The 21428-nt window shown below is 40.2% G+C and overlaps 1 protein-coding gene across 4 annotated transcripts in view; it reads right to left on the reverse strand.

Moving 5' to 3' along the window:
* The window catches only part of wdr37 (WD repeat domain 37), a 150166-nt gene that overhangs the window by 58693 nt on the left and 70045 nt on the right, over positions 1–21428 (reverse strand). For all 4 annotated transcript variants that reach the window (XM_072576163.1, XM_072576164.1, XM_072576162.1 and 1 more), the window contains 3 exons: positions 15819–15954; positions 3311–3382; positions 2471–2515 (listed from right to left, as the gene is read on the reverse strand). In XM_072576163.1, coding sequence (XP_072432264.1) covers positions 2471–2515; positions 3311–3382; positions 15819–15954 — 253 coding nt within the window. The remainder of the gene's footprint in view (positions 1–2470; positions 2516–3310; positions 3383–15818; positions 15955–21428) is intronic.

Here is a 21428-nt window from a genome sequence, read left to right on the forward strand (position 1 = left end):
AGGAAACAGGTCATTCAGCCAATCAAGTCTGCACCAATGCTCCAAAGAACAGCCCATCCAGACTTAGTGCCCACCCATCCCTGTACTTACCATGGCTAAGACACTTACCCTGCACATCCTGGTCACTATGAGGCAATTGAGCATGGCCACCTAACCTGCATATCTTTGGACTGAGGGAATCACAGGGAGAACATGCAAACGCCACACAATGCTGGAATCAAACCCAGGTCCCAGGCCCTGTGAGGCAGCAGTGCTAATCAATGAGCCACTGTGCAGCATGGAAACAGACCTTTCATCCAACTCGTCCATGTTGACCAGTTATCCTAACCTATTCTAGTCCCATTTGCCAGCACTTGGCCCATATCCCTCTGAACCCTTCCTATTCATAGACCCATTCAGATGCCTTTTAAATGTTATAATTATACCAGCCTCTATCACTTCCTCTGGCAGCTCATTACATACATGCACTACCCTCTGCGTGACAAAGTTGCCCCTTAGGTCCCTTTAAAGCTTTCCTCTCTCACCCTAAACCTATGCCTTCTGGTTCTCGACTCCCCCATCCCAGGGAAAAGACATTGTCCATGCCTTTCATGATTTTATTAACCGCTGTAAGGTCACCCCTCAGCCTCCGAAGCTCCAAGTCAGCCTCAACCAGATATACATTTTATGATGCAAGTTGACACCGCCCAGAGACTTGACTTCCCAATTTCATGTCAGGGAAGACATGAACAACCAACAGAAAAGGAATCTTATCCTATCAAATATTATCTGGATTGGAGGTAAAAGATTCATGTTGAACTTATTTTACTAGCCAAGGTCTCAAAAATGCCCAAATATCAGTCTACACTTCTTCAAATCTCAGCTGTTCTATCGTTGAAACATACAAGGGAGGTGAAAAAGAAAATTAGAGTGGCAAACAGGGACAATGAGAAAAGACTAGCAGTTAACATGAAGGCAGTCCCAAAGTCTTCCAGGGGCACATAAACTAAAAGGATAGGGTAAAAAGAATAGGCCTGATTAAGGACCAAAAAAAGAGACATGAGCACGACTGAAGTAGTGAATTAATAATTTGCAAAATGGTGTCTAAAGTGATAGCGACAGAGAAGGAAAGTCCATCTTTAGAAGGGTTTAAAATTGATAATGAGAAAGTATTTGATAGGCTCTGGTACTTGAAATTGTTAAGGCTTTGGGACTGGATGTGATGCAACCAAGGTTATTGAAAGCAATGAGTGTTAAAATTGCACAGGGATGGGAATAATCCCTAGATTTAGGGTTGGTGCTACAGGACTGGAGAACTGTTATGTTATACCCTTAAAGGTTTGAGAGGATGTCAGCCAGGCAACTTCAGACCAACCAATCAGTTTAACTTCATCAGCAGGCAGATCTCTTGAAACAATAATTCAAGACAGCATTAGTAGTCAAATGTAAAAATATTGGTTATTAGGGGCAGCCAGTGTGACATAAGAGAAGATAGTGTTTAAGGAAAGTTGATAGTGTCTTTTTTAGACAAGTAACAGTGAGAGTTGAGAGAGTAATACTGTTGATGTGGTGAGCATGGGACTTCCAAAAGGAGCTTGATAAATGTCGCTTGTGAAAAGCATACAAAATTGATGTGAAATGATTTCGCCCTGTCCGGATAAGAAGCTAAGGCTAGAAAAAGACATTGCTCAGTTGAAGGAATGGGAAGATAAATGGCAGATGAAGTTCAATGTGGAGAAGTGTAATGTGACACGTGTCAGCAGAGAGAAAATGGAGTTACACTCTATACTAAACTGCTTTACCCAAAGGATTTGAAAGAATGCTAAAGGTATAGATGAAAATGATTCTGGAGATGAGAAACTTCAGCTATGGATAGGCATTTGAGAAATGAGAGCTGTTTTTCTTAGAAGGGAAAAGGATTTTTAATAGTAAGGTGGACTGAGTAGTCATGGAGGAACGGTTCTCTGTCTAAAAGGATCAAGAATGAGAAAACAGATAGAAAGTAATTTGAAAAAGAAGGAAATGTGATGAGAAATGAAAATGTTCACAAACAATTAATTATGGTCTGGAATGCACTTCCTGGAGGTGTGGAGGAGGCAGATTCAACTGAGGCCTTGAAGAGGGCATTAGATGAATAGATGAAATGCAAGAGAAGGGCATTCAGTAAATGTTTATTCAGAGAGCCAACAGTCCATTACACTCATGACTTGTGCTTTGTAGATTGTGGACAACCATTGTGGAAGGAGGACGAGAGTTACTTGCTGCAGAATTCCTAGCCTCTGATCTGCTCTTGTCACCACACTGTTTCTTTGGCTGGTCCAGTTCAGCTTCTGGTCAATGGTAACCCCTGGGTGCTGATAGTTAACCTTGTTAACGCTGCAGATGTTCAATAATCTGATGATTCATAGTGCTATGTACACGTTATAGCATTTAAAATAACTATAAAACTTAATGCTGCACAAAATAATAAATATAATTCTGCATACTGTACCTGTGAGAGCTACCTGTTCTGATGGATGGAATTTGATTGAATTCACTAAAGGAGGGAAAAGGAAAAAAAAACAATTAATTTTTGTAAAACTCCTAATCTGCAGTAGCTATCATTTTATGTAAGGGGATTGCATTACTCTGTGTAATTTTTTCCCCATTTCCTTCCTTTGCTCCCCACAGCATGTGTAACTAAAGACAATGAGGTAACCCATTTTTCAGATTACCACTATTGTTCAAACCCAAACAGCTCAGGAAGTATTCTGCCTTTGATCTTATTGTCTGAGTGGGCAAATGTTTCCTAGCAGTTAAGATCGGGAGCTCAATGCAAGGAACTGTGGGCATAAAAATCAGACCCAATATGCCAGAGCACAGCATGCAGGCTTTGCTGTCCAAAACTTGGTTTCATAGACCATGCATTTATTTCTTGACCTTGACATTTAGAACTTATCTGCATGAAAATTATTTCAATCTAAACTAGTTCAGCATTGGTGAAATGCCACCACATCCGTCACAAATCATTTACAAAGATATTGGTCATGAAATTGGTCTGAGCTGTAGCATAAACTGGGCAATGATGAATGGCAGCCTACCTTACAGAGAGTTTGATTTTTTTTCTTCTGTTGACATAGATGAACAAAATGAGCTGCCAATTCACAATGATTTATTTTGTATGCCTATTTAAATTAACCCCAATTCTCCTTGCTTTTAAGTGCAAAAGTATTTCAGATCAATGTACTTATTTTTCACCTCATAGATAAACAGTTAGATCCCCACCCATATAAATTAGAAAACAAAACAACTAAGATTTATTTTACGAAACCTCATACAAATATGACCTCACCTGACCCTGCATGGCCAGTGTATTTCAAGAGACACCTCCCTGTCTCAATGCTCCACAACATAGCACTGTGATCTGTAAAGAAAAGTAGCAGTCTTAGATGAGGGTTCTTTTGGAAAGATAAGCAGTGATTCTTTCGGGACAACGACTGAGTTCATACAAATCTAAGCAATTGCTTTGCTCTTAAAGGCAAGCTAATAAAGGTTACAATATGAGCATCAATGTGAATAAAGGCAGCAGTAACATTTATGAACCAAAATACATACAAAAAGGGTTTCAAATATACGCATATGAATATATAATGCATAAAGCAACTAACAAGTGATAAACAAGATGAGTTTGGAAACAAACATTTTTAAGCCGTGCTGCTTAAAAAGGTATTTATGAATACACATAGATAATATCACATGGAGTGACATTTTTCTAAGTGGAACATATACTTTTATTCACTTCAGAACTGAAAGATGAACAACTGTTTATCCCAAAATGTAAAATATATCTATGACTTCTAAAGTTTGAACCTCTTTCATTTTTCCACAATACATGCTGTGCAAAGAAGTACACCAGACTTGGACAAGGATTAGTTAGGAACATAATAAATGTTTCCTCTCACATGATAACCCAGATTGTATGCCTCACTCTGTCTAAGCACCTTATGATCTGTTTGTCCTCGTTTGCCATGATCTGTCTGTACTGTTCACAAAACAAAACTTTTCACCGTACTTAGGTACATGTGACGACAACAAATCAAACCAAATCAGATTAGTGCTTTTCCTTTACTATTTAAACAGTATTCACTCATAGAAAATTGAAAAATGTTAGGGCAGTATTTTGGGAAGGAAAAACATAGTCTTATTTCAAAATAAAGTTTGAGTAAACAAAACAAAAATGTTGAAAATTGCCACACCTCTCAAAAGTGTATAATATTTAATAAGTCAAATTAGCAAAATTCTATTTTTTTGGATATCTGCCATTTTGCATCAAACGTTGACAATGGCATGAAATGCAACTTGTGACAAGATCAAATACTGCCTTTTGTTTGTAGGTCTTATTGTCAGCTGACTGGCTGGTACTCGTGCAACTCCAGTCTGTTTTAATTGTGTCACTGAGGAATCTACAACCACTTGTTTGCATTCTCAGTAGGAGTCATGTGATCAATTAGTTTGGTCAGAAATGAAGAGAAATTTCTTCACTCAGAAGGTTGTGAATCTTTGAAACTCTCTCCCCATGCAAGCTGTGGATGCTTAATCTAAAACAAAAATCTGAAATAAAAGCAGAAAATGCTGGAGAAACTCAGCATATCTCCCAGTATCTGTGAAGAGAGGAACAGAGTTAATAAGTCAAGTCCAGTATGACTTTGGCTGCAGATGTTTCATTGTTGAAAACGTTTAACATTGGACAGAGATTTTTTTTGTCTTTCAGGAAATCAAGGGATACGTACAGCAGGAAAGTAAACATCTTATTTAATGGCAGATCAGGCTTGACAGACCATATTACCTCCTACTGCTCCTATTCCTTGTGTTCTTCCAGAGTGCACACATTCTCCCAACTGCACTCATCCAAATCTAAAAAGTTTGGTGTAGATCAGAATAGACAAGGGTCCAGCTGGATGTTAGCCAATAAAAATAAAGTTTCAATATACAAAGCATGCCAATTTCAACTATCAGATTACTAAGGTTACTAAGGTGAGTTGATTTGGTTACAAATTCTCCTTGCAGTTATCTTATCTTGGAGCATCTGCAAAGAATACATACACATAGGTCTTTGCTGCACTGTTTGATCAGATGCAATACCAATACAATTATCTCCCCTGGTCCTAAAAATGTTGTACTGAGTAAGACGTCACTAAAGGAATCTTTTTGGTTTCAAACTAAGGATGCTTTTAGTCAAACGAAACATGATTTAGTACTGACTTTGCTTCATTTCACAAATTGCACCCAGGTTAACTCTGTCAGAGAAAATCACTCTAACTTACCAGCAGTCCCTCAAGGTTCATTTTAAGGACCCTCCATTGGGCCATTTTGTCTTCCTTCTCTGAGCGATAAAGGCTAACAATTTTTAAGTTAAGATTCAGCAATCTTTCCAATCCAAAATTTTCTCATTTAAAATTCTCCATTCAGCCAATATTCATATAAATTACCCATGCTCCAACTGGTAATATTACATTCTTCCAAAACCACAACTGCACGCATTAGTAAAATTGTAATCCAACTAGAATTTTAGATAATTCCAGCATAATCACCTTATTATCATGTTCCATGTCATGTCTAAAAAAGGAAGTATTTCCTATGCTCTCTGCACAACCTTATTTATCCATCCTGTCACCTTCATCGACCTGTAAACATGCAAGCTCCAGCTCCCTCATTTCTCTGTATTTGGGTGTGCTCCTTTTTCTTATTTGCTCTCACAATTAGATTAGATTAGATTAGATTAGATTATTTACAGTGTGGAAACAGGCCCTTCGGCTCAACAAGTCCACACCAACCCGCTAAAGCGCAACCCACCCAGACCCATTCCCCTACATTTACCCCTTTCACCTAACACTACGGGCAATTTAGCATGGCCAATTCACCTAACCTGCACATCTTTAGATTGTGGGAAGAAAGCGGAGCACCCGGAGGAAACCCACGCAGACACGGGGAGAATGTGCAAACTCATACAGACAGTTACCTGAGGCAGGAATTGAACCCAGGTCTCTTGTGTTGTGAGGCAGCAGTGCTAACCACTGTGCCAATTCTCGAGATTTAATTCAATTTGTCACCTTTCCTTCCACCTGACTATTTCATTGATGTCTTCCTGCAGTCTACAGCTTTCTTCCTCATTAATCACGCAAAAAATCAATTCTGATACTATCTGCAAACTTCTTAACCAAAAATTCCAGTCACAAAAGATCTTCAGTAAACCATCAACCTTTGCCTGTTCCTACTCAGTCAATTTTGGATCCAAAGTGTCATTGATCTTTTGATTCCAATGGGCCCTGAGCTTTCTGACGAGTCTGGTTTTAGGAAATTGTCAGAGGTTTTGTGAAAATCCATGCAGACTATCAAATGCAGTGACCCTCCTTGGTAATACCTGAAAACAGTCAATCAATTTAGTCAGTCATGACCTTTCCTCAATAATCCAGGCTGACTGACCTTGATTAGTTCATATATTTCTAGATGCAATCTTTACTGTCCTTCAGATTTTTTTTGAATAAATCACCCACTCAAGGTTATCACTGTTTAAATTATTAATTGTATTTACCTACAGACAAATGTTGCTATTAAATGGAGATTAATTTATGCCCCTGTGAAAAAGAGCAGATGGAAACTTATTTTCTGGATACGGCATTGTGAAAGAAATGCTTATATAAGTGGATCAGCATGTTGATATGTTGAAGTTGCTGTGCTCTGATAATCACTTGAGCACTATGTTTGGGAGTTCCCTGCTCTTAGTAGGAGCACTCATGGCAACAAGTCCAATAAGTTCTCATTGACAGTACAGGCAAAGGAGGATTGTGCATCTCACCAACTGCAAAGGTGGAAGATGGCTGTTGCACAAGGACAGTCCAGACTGATATACTTCGACAGGTCACTGAAATCTGACTGCTCACCCATCAAAATCATTTGGACAATGATGATACCTCAACATCCCCATTCTAACTCATACACGGCCTCCTGGTAGGATCCACTAAATCCCATGGCGAGGGAAAATTGATGACAAGACAGGTCTGTGTTCATGGGAGCTCCTCGTCCTGAATGTGCATGCATTCAGTGGTTGTATGAATGCCACTCGACATCTGTATTGGGTCAGAAATGTCTTTTGGCAGCAGCTTTTGAAATTGAGCAGTTCTCTTCAGGACACCCTCTACTGACCTCAAATAGGGAGGGAGTGAGAAAAGAGGCCGTCACTATAGACTGTCCACTTTCCTCTGGCTGGGGACCCACACCCTACACGATCACCATCTATCTGATCAAACAAAGAAAGTTTTAAATATTTCAATTTGAAATGCTAAAACACTCATGAGCAATCTCAGGAGCGACTGCCCACAAAGATGCCCTGCAATCATGAACTGTTAAGACTCTAAACTGACATTGTCGCTCTCAGAGAAAACATGTCTTCGTGGGAAGGGGTAGCTGAAGGGACAAAGGTGGTAAGGAAAGGTCGCTAGCAACTCTTGTGTCAACAAGATGGGGTTCATCTGTCAAAACAGGATCTCTCTCTGATGGTCTGCTAGAGCTTTCAATGTATAAGTGAGATAGACTCGTGATACTTTAGCTACAGACTAGAACCACTGGCTAGGACTGCTGCCTCACTGTGCCAGGTAGTCTTTTTCCATTCCTCCCTCGGGAGATTGTGCAAACTCCACACAGACATTCTCCCCATGTCTACATGGGTTTCCTGCTAGTGTTCCAATTTCCTCTTACTGTTGGAAGGATTTGCAGGTTAGGTAGAACAACCATGCTAAATTGCCCCATAGTGTCCAGGCTAGGTGGATTATCCATGGGAAATACAGGGTTACAGGGATACAGTAGGGGGATAGGTCTGGGTGGGATATTCTTTGAAGGACTGAGGTGGCCTCGATGGGCCAAATGGCCTGCATCCACATTGTATGGATTTGCTGTTGTCATCAGTACCTATCAGGATCAAAAAGTTGAAAAGAAGTTCTATTCTGAATTGAAGCTTGCATTACCATCCCATAAGAAGAAAAGATCATCTATCTCGGACGCTTTAATGCCAAGGTTGGCAATGACTCTGAGGTCTAGAGTAGGATTATTGCAAATAACCAAGGTGGGGAAAAGCTAATCGAACTGGTATCCCTTTTCTGGTACAACCAGAAAATAAAACATGGTCCCATGATAACAAATGTATCCCCCTGCCAGATGGACAAATACAAAACCCCAGGGAAGTATTATAGATCAAAGCACTAGCACCTCCTGGATTATGGCACTGTTTCAGTCAAAGTGACGTCAGTATCTGTATTTTATTGATATTTGCTGGACAGATAATAAACTTGTTCAATCAGTGATGAATATCCAACTAGCACCAGGGCATTGTGAGGCCCAAATTCCAGGACAGTGAAGATCAATGTCTTAGCGACAAAAAGAACCCAACTCAAAGACAGAAATTACAACTGCACAGCCAATTTGGAAAACCTTCACATATCCGAATCAATTCCACAACAGGGTGATCACATGAAGTCAACCTTTGAACTCAAGCACCATTCATAATCAGGGCTGATTCACTGAAAACAATGCTTAATATGGCCTATTCAACTGGATATAACAAAAATGAATACAACAACTGCTCGCAGTATTGAAAATCTATTATTTGTTACACTCTTTCTATGGGTATGGTAGGAAAAATAACTGTGCCGCTCCTCCTGACAGTTTGTTGGCTTGTTGGGGGGGGGGGGGGGGGGGGGGGGGGGGGAGATGATGCCAATTACCTATATAGGCAATCAAAAATTTGGAGCAATCTTCTGATAGTTTATTCAATTTGTCAAGCAGCACCTTAGCTGTGAAACATTAGTTACTTAGACAAAGGAAAGCATCCAACCATGACAACTGGGATGGCTCACTGATACCAGAAGGCAAAAAGCCTGTTGGGACAGAACGTGTCAATCTTAACATAGAACATAGAACATAGAAGAATACAGCGCAGTACAGGCCCTTCAGCCCTCGATGTTGCGCCAATCAAAGCCCACCTAACCTACACTAACCCACTATCCTCCATGTACCTATCCAATGCCCGCTTAAATACCCATAAAGAGGGAGAGTCCACTACTGCTACTGGCAGGGCATTCCATGAACTTACGACTCGCTGAGTGAAGAACCTACCCCTAACATCAGTCCTATATCTACCCCCCCCTTAATTTAAAGCTATGCCCCCTTGTAATAGCTGACTCCATACGTGGAAAAAGGTTCTCACTGTCAACCCGATCTAACCCCCTAATCATCTTGTACACCTCTATCAAATCACCCCTAAACCTTCTTTTCTCCAATGAAAACAACCCCAAGTGCCTCAGCCTTTCCTCATAGGATTTTCCTACCATACCAGGCAACATCCTGGTAAACTTCCTCTGCACCCGTTCCAGTGCCTCCACATCCTTCCTATAGTATGGCGACCAAAACTGCACACAATATTCCAGATGCGGCCGCACCAGAGTCTTATACAACTGCAGCATGACCTCAGGACTCCGGAACTCAATTCCTCTACCAATAAAAGCCAGTACGCCATATGCCTTCTTCACTGCACTATTTACCTGGGTGGCAACTTTCAGAGATCTGTGTACATGGACACCAAGATCCCTCTGCTCTTCCACACTACCAAGTAGTCTACCATTAGCCCAGTAATCCATCTTTTTATTACTCTTACCAAAGTGAATCACTTCACACTTAGCTACATTGAACTCCATTTGCCACCTTTCTGCCCAGCTCTGCAGCTTCTCTATATCCCGCTGTAACCTGCCATATCCTTCCTCACTGTCTACAACTCCTCCGACTTTCGTATCATCCGCAAACTTGCTCACCCAACCTTCTAACCCTTCCTCCAGGTCATTTATAAAAATGACAAACAGCAATGGTCCCAAAACAGATCCTTGCGGAACACCGCTAGTGACGGCACTCCAAGATGAACCTTTGCCATCAACTACTACCCTCTGTCTTCTTCCAGAGAGCCAATTCCTAATCCAAACCTCCAACTCACCCTCAATGCCATATCTCTGTATTTTCTGCAGTAGCCTACCATGGGGGACCTTATCAAACGCCTTACTAAAATCCATATATACCACATCTACCGCTTTCCCCTCATCTACCTCCTTAGTCACCTTCTCAAAGAATTCAATAAGGTTTGTGAGGCACGACCTGCCCTTCACAAAACCATGCTGACTATCCTTGATCACATCATTCTTATCCAGATGTGCATAAATCCTATCCCTTACAATTCTCTCTAAGACTTTGCCCACAACAGAAGTGAGACTCACTGGCCTATAGTTACTAGGATTATCCCTACTCCCCTTCTTGAACAAGGGAACCACGTTTGCTAGCCTCCAGTCCTCTGGCACTACTCCTGTCGACAAAGAGGACACAAAAATCAAGGCCAATGGCTCTGCAATCTCCTCCCTTGCTTCCCAGAGAATCCTAGGATAAATGCCATCAGGCCCAGGGGACTTATCTATTTTCACCCTTGCCAGAATTTCCAACACCTCTTCTCTACATATCTCAAAGCCATCCATTCTACTTATTCGTGCCTCAGTATTTATATCGACAACAATGTCCTGTTCCTGAGTGAATACTGACGAAAAGTATTCATTCAGCGCCTCCCCAATCTCTTCAGCCTCCACACGCAACTTCCCATTACTATCCTTGATTGGACCTATTCCTTCCCTAGTCATTCTTTTATTCCTAACATACCTATAGAAAGCCTTAGGGTTTTCCCTAATCCTACCAACTAAGGACCTTTCATGTCCCCTCCTTGCTGCTCTTAGCTCTCTCTTCAGGTCCTTCCGGGCTACCTTATAACTCTCAATTGCCCCTATTGAACTTCACGCCTCATCTTTACAAAGGCCGCCCTCTTCCATTTAACAAGGGATTCCAACTCCTTATTAAACCACGGCTCCCTCACACGACCCTTTCCTCCCTGCCTGATAGGTACGTACTTATCAAGGACACTCAATAGTTGCTCCTTGAACAAGTTCCACATATCAATTACGCTCTTGCCTTGGAATCTACTTTTCCAATCCACACATCCTAAGTCATGCCTCAACGCATCATAATTTCCCTGCCCCCAGCTATAACTCTTGCCCTGTAGTACACACTTATCCCTCTCCATCACTAGAGTAAAAATCACCGAATTGTGGTCACTGTCCCCAAAGTGCTCACCTACCTCTAGTTCTGATACCTGGCCTGGTTCGTTACCCAGAACCAAATCCAGTATGGCCTCACCTCTTGTTGGCTTATCTACATATTGTGTCAGGAAACTCTCCTGCACACATTGCACAAACACTGACCCACCTAACGAACTTGAGCTATAGCTTTCCCAATCAATATCAGGAAAGTTAAAGTCTCCCATAACAATCACCCTATTACTGTCACTCTTCTCCTGAATCATCTTCGCAATCCTTTCTTCAACGATTCTAGGACTATTAGGAGGCCTGTAAAAGACTCCTAACAGGGTGACCTCACCTCTCCTATTCCTAACCTCAACCCAAACTACCTCAGATGGCAAATCTTCGTCCATCTTCCTTTCCACCGCTGTAATACTATCTTTGACAGGCAAAGCCACACAAAGTTGTGAAAGCAGCATCCTGATCTCTAGCTGAACTGGGTTTTCCACCTCCTCTTCTGGTTCATCTTCTGTGTGAGAACCGCCCAATGAGGACCACATAATGAGTACTGACTGGTGTGATTGCTGCCTACTAGGACTGTTTGATGAGGCCCTCCTTCTGTCTCAGAGCACTCTGGGTAACTTACTCTGTATCAATCAATTGCCTGAGATGTCTTGGCTAATGACCATGAAATAGCCACTCATGATGTCAGATGCTTGTTGTACCCTCGCCCACCCTCTATTTGAATATTAGAAGGAATGAAAACTAAGAACACAACTTGTTATTTTTTGAAAACACTGCCCTCATTAGTCTACCCTTCATCATCAGCAGCGTGATGGAAGACATCATCACAAGTGTTCTCAGTGGCACCTATTCAACAATAAACTGTTCACTAATTCTCAATTTGAGTTCCACCAGGCCCACTCAGCTCCTGAACTCATTACAGACTTGGTTCAAATGTGGATGAATGACTGCCCATAGCATTGTCAATGTGGCATTTGATCAATTTCAGTTCAAAGAACTCCAGCAAAAAATGGAGTCAATTGCAACTCTCTGCTGTTTGGAAACATACCAGGTACAAAGAAAAATGAACATAATTGTTGAAGCTCAATCATCTCAGCCCCAAGATATGTCTGCAGGAGTTCCTCAGGTAGTGTTCTAGACCCAAACACCTTCAGCTGCTTCATTAATGACTTCCCTCCATCATAAGGTCAGATATGGCAAAGTGCAATTATCAGTGAACTGCTCAGTACCATTTGTTACTGCTCGGATATTGAGTAGCTCATATCCAAACACTAGACAACATTTATAATTGAACTGATAAGTGGCAAGTAATATCCATGCCAAAAAAGTGCCAGGCAAGAACCATCTCCATCAAAAGATAATCAAACTATTGCCACTTGACATTCAATGGCATTATCACCACTGACTCTGCCATTCTGAACATTACTGAGAGATTCCACCATTGACCAGAAACTGAACTAGACCAGCTATGTAAATACCATACTTATAAGATTAGGTTAAAGGCTGGGGATTCCACAGAGGGCATCTTACCTCCTGATTCTTCAAAGCCTATCTACACAGTACAAGTCAGGAGTGTAATGGAATACTTTCCACTTGCCTGGACGAATGAAGTTTCAACAACATTCAAGAAGCTCGACACCATCCATGACAAAGCAGCCCACTTGATTGGCACCCCAACTAACACATTCAGCATTCATTATTCCACCACATAATGGCAACAGTGCGTGCCATATACAACACGCACTTCAACAACTGACCAGATGCTTTCCACACATTCCAAACCTCCAATCTCTATGACCTAGAAATTCAAAAGCAGCAGATACATGAGAACATAATGATGTACAAGTTCCTCTCTAAGCCACATAATATTCAGAATTGGAACCACACCACCATTTATCAGTGATACTGAGTCAAGATCCTGGAATTCCTTCCCTAAAAGAATTGTTGGTGTATCTACATCACATGGACTTCAGCAGCTCAAGAAGGAAACTCACGACCACTTTCTGAAGGGAATTAGGGAATGTCAATAAATGATGGCCTAGCCAGCAATGCTCACATCCCATAAATGAACAACAAACAACAAAGGATGGCTTCAGACCTACCAGAGATACCTTGGGCAGGAATTTTGTTGCCAGATAAGACCAACAAATATTTCACTAACAATGCCAGGAACTCTTCTTGCATGGACCTGATCAGAACATTTGATTCAGTAAAGCAAAACATTGTTCGGATTATGTTCCAAAGATCTGGATGACCAAGAAACTTCATAATCCTGCAACTTCACCATGATGATATGGCAACAACTGTCTTGAGTGGGAAATCTGAAACAAACACCTTCAAAATCTGAACCAGAATCAAATAAGGTTAAGAGATAGTCACATACTACTTACAATTGATTTGATAGTGCCTAGTGACCTCAGCAAGGGAGTTGTTTAGCTCAGTTGGCTGGATGGCTGGTTTGCAATGCAGTGTAATAGCAATAGTGTAAGTTTGATTTCTTCACCAGCTGAGATTCCCATAAAAGACCCTCCTCAATTTCTTCCCTCGCCTGACGCATGGTGACCCTTAAGTTAAACCACCACCTGTGTCTCTTTATAACAAGAGAACAGCCTAAGGCTTGGTAGGGCTGCAACAACTTTTCTTACTTTGCTATCCACCTTGTGGCTCTCTGGTGCCACTATTAAATACTTTCGAGATAGCGAACTCTGACCTCAGTAACCTCTATGCCCAAACTAAACTGAGTGCCAGAAATGTATATGATTGACACTGGACAGATGACTCAAGTGCCTTTGTCCACTCTGTAACAGGTTTTCAAGCCACTTTTGATCTTTCTAATGCTGCGTACAAAAAACTTAGCCTGGTATTGAAATTGCCAAAACAAAACTTGGACATCAATCCACATCTAATCAGTCAAATATCTTCCATACATGCTGAAGGACACACTCTGAAAAATGTTACATTCTTCCTAAATCTGGGTAGCCATATTTCTCAAAAGATCACCATTGACAAGGAAGCCCAACATGGAGTAAGTGCATTAGCTCAGCAGTCTACAAACTATGCCAATGAATGTAGACAACAGAGACCTCTCACTAAAAAAGTGCTAGTGTATACAACAGATGTCATCATCTTGCTCCTGACATGCAGCGAAACCTGAACTGTGTCGGTGACATATAAAAGCTCAAGAGAAATCCCATTAGCAATGCTGATGTCATACCCTCTGGATTCAATGGGAAGACCACTAAACAAAGGCTTCCTTTTTGAAGCCAGTTCCACAGACACTAAGGGAAACAATGGACAGGATGTTGCTCTTGGATGGTTAAATATATCATGCTCACTAAGTTTGGTTTTTTAACACTCAAAGGGCCAGTCTTCCAGGGGAGGACAAAGAAAAGGCTTCAAAGACACAGTGAAGCTTTGAAGTGCAACAGCATTGAAATTAGTGACTGGAATACATTTGCTACCAATCATTCAAAATGGCAACATCTACCAAGCTGCATCACTCTCTTGACTCTCAGTTATCTTAGCGATAGGGCAGAGCAGAAGCAGAGGCGAAAAGAAAATAAATGCTGCACTCTACATTCCACTGCCTGTGGAACATTCTGCTCCGTGTGGCAGAATATCTATAGTTCAAGAGTCAGCCTGTTTGGGCACACGATGACCCGTGACAGAAACTTGCAACCCTGAGTAGACATCAGTCACAAATTAAGACAATGTCAATGACAGCATGTTTCTAATGGTATCGCTGTAAATAAAAAAAAACCCATAAAAGTGTGCAAAAATTGGCTACAGTTCTAATCTTCACTAACTGACTTCCTAGAATAGAATACATCATTTCCTCCTTTTTTGTTATGAGTACAACATTAGCAGTCTTCCAACACCATCCCAATAACCAGAGAGGATTGGAGAATGATGGTCAGAACCTCTGGTTCTTTTAGCAGCCTGACAAAGATTAACAAAGTTCATCTCATTCATGCTTTGACCTTATCATCTTTTACACTGGCTCCTTCTTTTATGAAGGCAAACACAAAGTAAAAATTAACAACCTAAGAACCATGTCCACAATGCCACCTCAACATACAAGATAGTTTGTGTCCTAATCTTAATCTATTTATACACAGCTTTTACTTTTGCACCTACACACAAGTATATCATTCAAAGCTGACAAATACCCAAGTGCAAATACAAGACCAAGAGATTCAGTCTTTAAATTAAGAACTGAATTATTTACCTGACTGAAGTTTTCATATTTCTAAGCAGAACGCTTGGGAAACATCCAAGAAAACATTTCACTGGGCAATGCTAAATGCATTACAAAAAAATCTACTCATATGACTATGTAAGATACATCTTCAAGAGAAAGATTTTTCTTAATTTCAATAAATTTCCTAGCCATCTTACGGGAGACAATATGAGCACCCACATTTAAAGGTGATCTAAGGAATACAGACATAGTTTTTGGTAAAATTAAAGGTTCGTCTTCACAAATGAATTAAGATCGGCATTCCACACCATGATTCAAATACCAAGTTTAACAAAATAACTTCAAAAAATGCTAAGTATTTTACCATGCTCATATATTATCATGTTGCAACAAAATTAATTTAAAAAGCTACCCCGCAGAATAGTCATGACAAAATAAAGTTTGAAAGCAGAGACTGAAATGCTATAATAAAATTTTACCAGCTGATGCTGTGCCCAGCACCACAGGCTGCAAGCGTGTAACACTGACATCCCAAATCCCATCTCGGTGTCCTATGTATTCTTTCACCAGCTGACAGACCGCTCTAGAAGTTGTTGTCTTGAAACTTGACACAATCTTTTAACAAAAATACAAAGTTAGACATAAATCTACAGCACAAATATATGCATTTTTGTTAAATATTGAAATTGCCAGAAACCTGAACACCATCTCACATTAGAATCAAACATTATTCATAAGTGCCACTTGCTATCTTAGTTAATTTTCACAGTTTCTTGTGACTACTTACCAAACTGCTCAACAAATGCTTTCAGACAGATTTATCCTGTCATACCTTCTGTTCGACAAAATAATCTTTGTCAGATTCTGGGGTGTGACAAAAGGTTACTTTAGGGCAATAAAATTTTCTATCAATTTCTGACATGTTCAACACACCCATTAACTCGGCAAATGCACTTGAAATTAATCAACACAACAGCCACACTGATAAAAAGGCTATCATGGAGAAATGTCACAAGATCTAATGTGGCCTTTCAGACTAGCTTGATGTAGTATTAAGAATAAATTTTCATCCTGTATAAACTACATGGGCACAATCTTGCATTGCAGCTTCTCAAATTCTATATCATATGCTGCATAAATTTGCAAATTCACACAAAAAATTACAAAACTTAGTCATAATTTTGTGGTCTGTGATCATTACGCTCTGGGCACTAAACTGAATATGAAGGATAGATAAGATAGCAAAATTGTTAATACCTCATGTTCTATCGTCGAATCTGAATGACTTATCTGCTTTTTCAAACAACTAATGTCCTGATTTCCTCTAATACTTTATTAGGCTGAAATACTTAAATTAGCAGACCGTTTTACACAATGCTTGACTTCATTAACCATTCAGGACAATAAAATCTTGAAATATTTACTTTTCATTTTTGCTTCTATTTCCACAAGTTTTATGTAAACAAATTATTTTATTCCCAATAATTCTACTTTATTGCTTGCAATGTTTAAGAACATTTTTCAGCAATTTAAAAATGAGAATTTAGAAAAATTTTGATGGGAAATGGCTGGAATTGGGGAAAAAAAAGCTTGTTTTGATGACAAGACAGATTATTTCACAGCATCACAACAAAAACACAATTCATAGCTTCTCACTGTTCCATTACTACGCAGAATACAAGATAGGTGCTCCAAGAGACATGTCATTATTGCATTCAATGAAAATTCTGAGCAATACGACTTCAAAAATCTTGGGCAAAACTGCAAGCAATTCAACATCAGAATTCAACAAAATATTCTACAAAATGCAGCATTTTGACATTTAGTGTTAGTAAAGGATTGGTAATTAAAGCTAGAGAACAGAATTTCACCTATTCCATTGTTACTAACGATGAAGTAAGTAAATCATTCCAACTATTTGTATATATGTTAGTAAATTAGTTAAAAAACACAAACCACAAGCCATACTCAAATGTTGTTTCATGTAGTATGTCATATTTGGGTAGGAAGCTCGATGGTTCCATATTAAATCAAGCCTGATTTTTATTGGTATTTGTGTACAAACCATTAAGTTAAACCTTTGACAATAATAATTACTTTGGATGATTAAATTAAAATGGACTCGAAAAGTGCACTATATATCCTCAAAATTGATTTATCGACTTTGTGCACATACTAACCAAGGAACATTACTTTGAATTCATGCCACTTCAGGTGATCCCATGCACTTCTGAATTGGAGTCACAGTTACAATGTATCAAAATAAAGCAGCCAATTTGAAAATAAAGTCTCACAAACAGCAATGACATAAGTTACCTAGTGCACTGGGGCTCTGCTATGATACAGAACACAGTGTAATGCAGATCCATCGTGGACTCCAAAACCTTCATTGAAATCTGACTTACCAAATGTGGTATTAAACGCCACAAGTCAATGACTTTTTGTCATTTATATAAATAATTTGGACGTGAACTTAAGAGGTATAGTTGTTAGGTTTGCAGATGACACCAAATTTGGAGGCATAGTGGACAGCGAAAAAGGTTACCTCAGATTACAACAGGATCTTGATCAGATAGGTCAATGGGCTGAAAAGCAACAGATGGAGTTTAATTCAGATAAATGTGAGGTACTGCATTTTGGGAAAGCAAATCTTACAGGACTTATACACTTAATGGTAAGGTCCTAGAGAGTGTTGCTGAACAAAGAGACCTTGGAGTGCAGGTTCATAGCTCCTTGAAAGTGGAGTCGCAGGTAGATAGAATAGTGAAGGCATTTGGTATGCTTTCCTTTATCGGTCAGAGTATTGAGTACAGGAGTTAGGAGGTCATGTTGTGGCTGTACAGAATATTGGTTAGGCCACTGTTGGAATATTGTGTGCAATTCGGTCTCCTTCCTATCGGAAGGATGTTGGGAAACTTGAAAGGATTCAGAAAAGATTTACAAGGATGTTGCCAGGGTTGGAGGATTTGAGTTTTAGGGAGAGGCTGAACAGGCTGGGGCTGTTTTCCCTGAAGTGTCGGAGGCTGAGGGGTGACCTTATAGAGGTTTACAAAATTATGAAAGGAATGGATAGGGTAAATTGACAAAGTCTTTTCCCTGGGGTGGGTGAGTCCAGAACTAGAGGGCATAGGTTTAGGGTGAGAGGGGAAAGATATAAAAGAGACTTGAAGGGCAGCATTTTCACGCAGAGGGTGATACATGTATGGAATGAGCTGCCAGAGGAAGTGGTGGAGGCTAGTACAATTGCAACATTTAAGAGGCATTTGGATGGGTATATGAATAGGAAGGGTTTGGAGGGATATGGGCCAGGTGCTGGCAGGTGGGACTAGATTGGGTTGGGATATCTGGTTGGCATGGACAGGTTGGACCAAAGGGTCTGTTTCCGTGCTGAACATCTCTGACTCTATAAGGCTTCCATTTTAGTAACTGAGTACTGTTGATGTGTAGGTGCCAGTGTTGGACTGCGGTGGACAGTTAAAAATCACACAACACCAGGTTATGATCTAACAGGTTTATCTGGAAGTACAAGCTTTCAGAGCGTAGCTCCTTCGTCCGAGAGCACGTACTTCCAGATAAACCTGTTGGGCTCTAACATGGAGTCCTGCAGTAGTAGGCAGCAGTAAAGGCATTTCAGTTGATCTCAGAACTCCTGTGTAAACCAACAGATTAACCTGCCAGTACTATGACTGATTGTCTAGTAATACCTGACCTGAAGGTAGTATATAAGCACTCAGTGCAACCCACCAGCAAAAGATGCAGGTATGAGTGGGCTCAATGCACGGGAGAGAATGGAAGCGAAATTGTGAACGCATCTTTTACATCCAGCTAAATGTGTTTTCAATCAAAAGCACCAAATGGGGCACTAATGTAATACAGACTCATCTGAAAATGGTCTCAAGAAATAGTCTCTGTAACAGAACTATAGTTCATTCCCAAAGTAATATTTTTATATTTTTAAAATACAAGCAAAAAATATTGGCTAGGTCTCTCGGAGAACTCCACTGCTCTCTTTCAAATGGCAGAATAACATCTTTAAAATCAAGATGAGACAGGAGACAGAACTTTGAATTAACATCTTATTTGAATGACAATATCTCTGACTATGCAGCACCAAATACTCCAACTGAGCCAAGGCTGGCATTTAAAACAGACCCCATCAACATTAAAGTCAAAGAGTAATGTAGTTTGCATTGAAGGGATAAATGTCTCATAATTCTTATACTAAACCTTAATACAAAGTTTATGATTTCAAATCTTGGCACACCAAGTCACAAAATTAATTCAACAAACCTGATAATTTGCAGTTACCAGAAAGTGATAATGAAAGTTGCTAAACAGTCAAATAATGCACTGGTCTATAAACATCCTATTATTAGCTACATGATGTGATCTATATACAATTCAAGGCTAGTACTGATTCTTTATAGTCTAAAAACTCAAGATCACTGTCTTCAGTGTCACCCAATTTTCAATGAATTACTTTTAAAAAGCGAATAGTTTTGCACATGATGTTTTCAGTCAAGGGAATGAAAAGCTTACAAAACTTTATTTCTATGTCATGGAATAGAATCATAGAATGGTTACAGCACGGGAAGAGTCCTTCAAGCAGATTCAGGCATTCTGCAAGAGCAATTTTGCTAGCCTCCTAGGGGAAAGGAGAAGCACTGCAGCAGTGTCATTGTACTAGTGACCCTGAGGCCCTGAGGACATCCCACCACAGTAGCTAGTGAAATTTAAACTCAATAAACTGGACTTGAGATTTTGAGGTTCTGGTCAAGAGAAACAAAGCATATATCAGGTATAGGGCGCTGGGATCAAGTAAATCCCTTGAGGAGTATAGAGGGTGTAGGACTACACCAGGAGAACAAAATGGGGACATGAGATAGCTCTGGCACATAAGGTAAAGGAGAATCCAAGCTAAGTACAAAACAGTAACTAGGGAGAGAAGGGGGTCCCTTAAAGACCAACAAGGCCATCTGCATGTGAAGCCACAGGAGATGGGTGAGATCCTAAACAAATATTTCTTATCAGTTTTTCCTGTGGAGAAAGATGTAGAAGCTAGGGAACTAGGGGAAATAAATAGTAATATCTTGAAGAGTTCATATTGCAGAAAAGGAGATGCAGGAGGTCGTAAAACACATCAAAGTAGATCAACCCCCAAGACCTGATCAGATGTCTCCCAGGACATTGTGGGAAGCTAGGTAAAAAATTGCAGGCTCCTAGCAAAGAATTTTGTATCATCGACAGCCATGGGTGAGGTGCTGGAAGGTAGGACGGTTGCAATGTTGTGTCACTATTTAAGAAATGCTGCAAGGAAAAGCCAGGGTATTACATTCAGGTGAGCCAAATGTCAGTTGCGAGTAAATTGTTGGAGGGGATTCTGAAACACAGGATCTACATGCATTTGGAAAGGTAAGGACTGATTAGGGATAGTCAGCATGACTTTGTGCATGGGAAATCGTCTCTCACAAATTTGATTAGAGTTTTTGAAGTGACCAAGAAGATAGATAAAGGCAGAGTGGTAGATGTTGTCTACATGGATTTTAACAAGGCTTTGACAAAGTTTTGCATGGTAGCCTGATTAGTAAGATTAGATCACATGGGATCAAAGGAGTGCCAGAAAATTGGCTTAAGGGTAGGAGACAAAGGACGGCGGTAGAGGTATGTTGTTCAGACTGGAGGCCTGTGATCAGTGGTGTGCCATAAGGATCAATGTTGGGTCAACGGTTGTTCATCATTTATATATACAATTTGGATGAGAATACAGGAGGCATGGTTAATAAGTTTGCATATGACAACAAAATTGGTGGCATAGTTAGTGAAGAAGGTTATCGAAGACGACAATGGGATGTTGATCAACTAGGCCGGTGGGCTGAGGAATGGGAGCTGGAGTTTAGCTTGGAGAAATGCAATGTGTTGCATTTTTGGTAACAGAAACAGTTAATGACAGAACCCTGGGGAGCACTTTTGAAGGTTTAGGGATTCATTTGATTCCAGCTGTCTATATCTGATAGATGTTTGCTTTTTCTTGACCAAAGCCTTAATTTCTCCAGTCGTACAGCATTTCTTCCACATACCAGCCTTGACCT

The sequence above is a fragment of the Chiloscyllium punctatum genome, chromosome 8, assembly GCF_047496795.1.
Source record: "Chiloscyllium punctatum isolate Juve2018m chromosome 8, sChiPun1.3, whole genome shotgun sequence".
Classification (NCBI taxonomy): domain Eukaryota; kingdom Metazoa; phylum Chordata; class Chondrichthyes; order Orectolobiformes; family Hemiscylliidae; genus Chiloscyllium; species Chiloscyllium punctatum.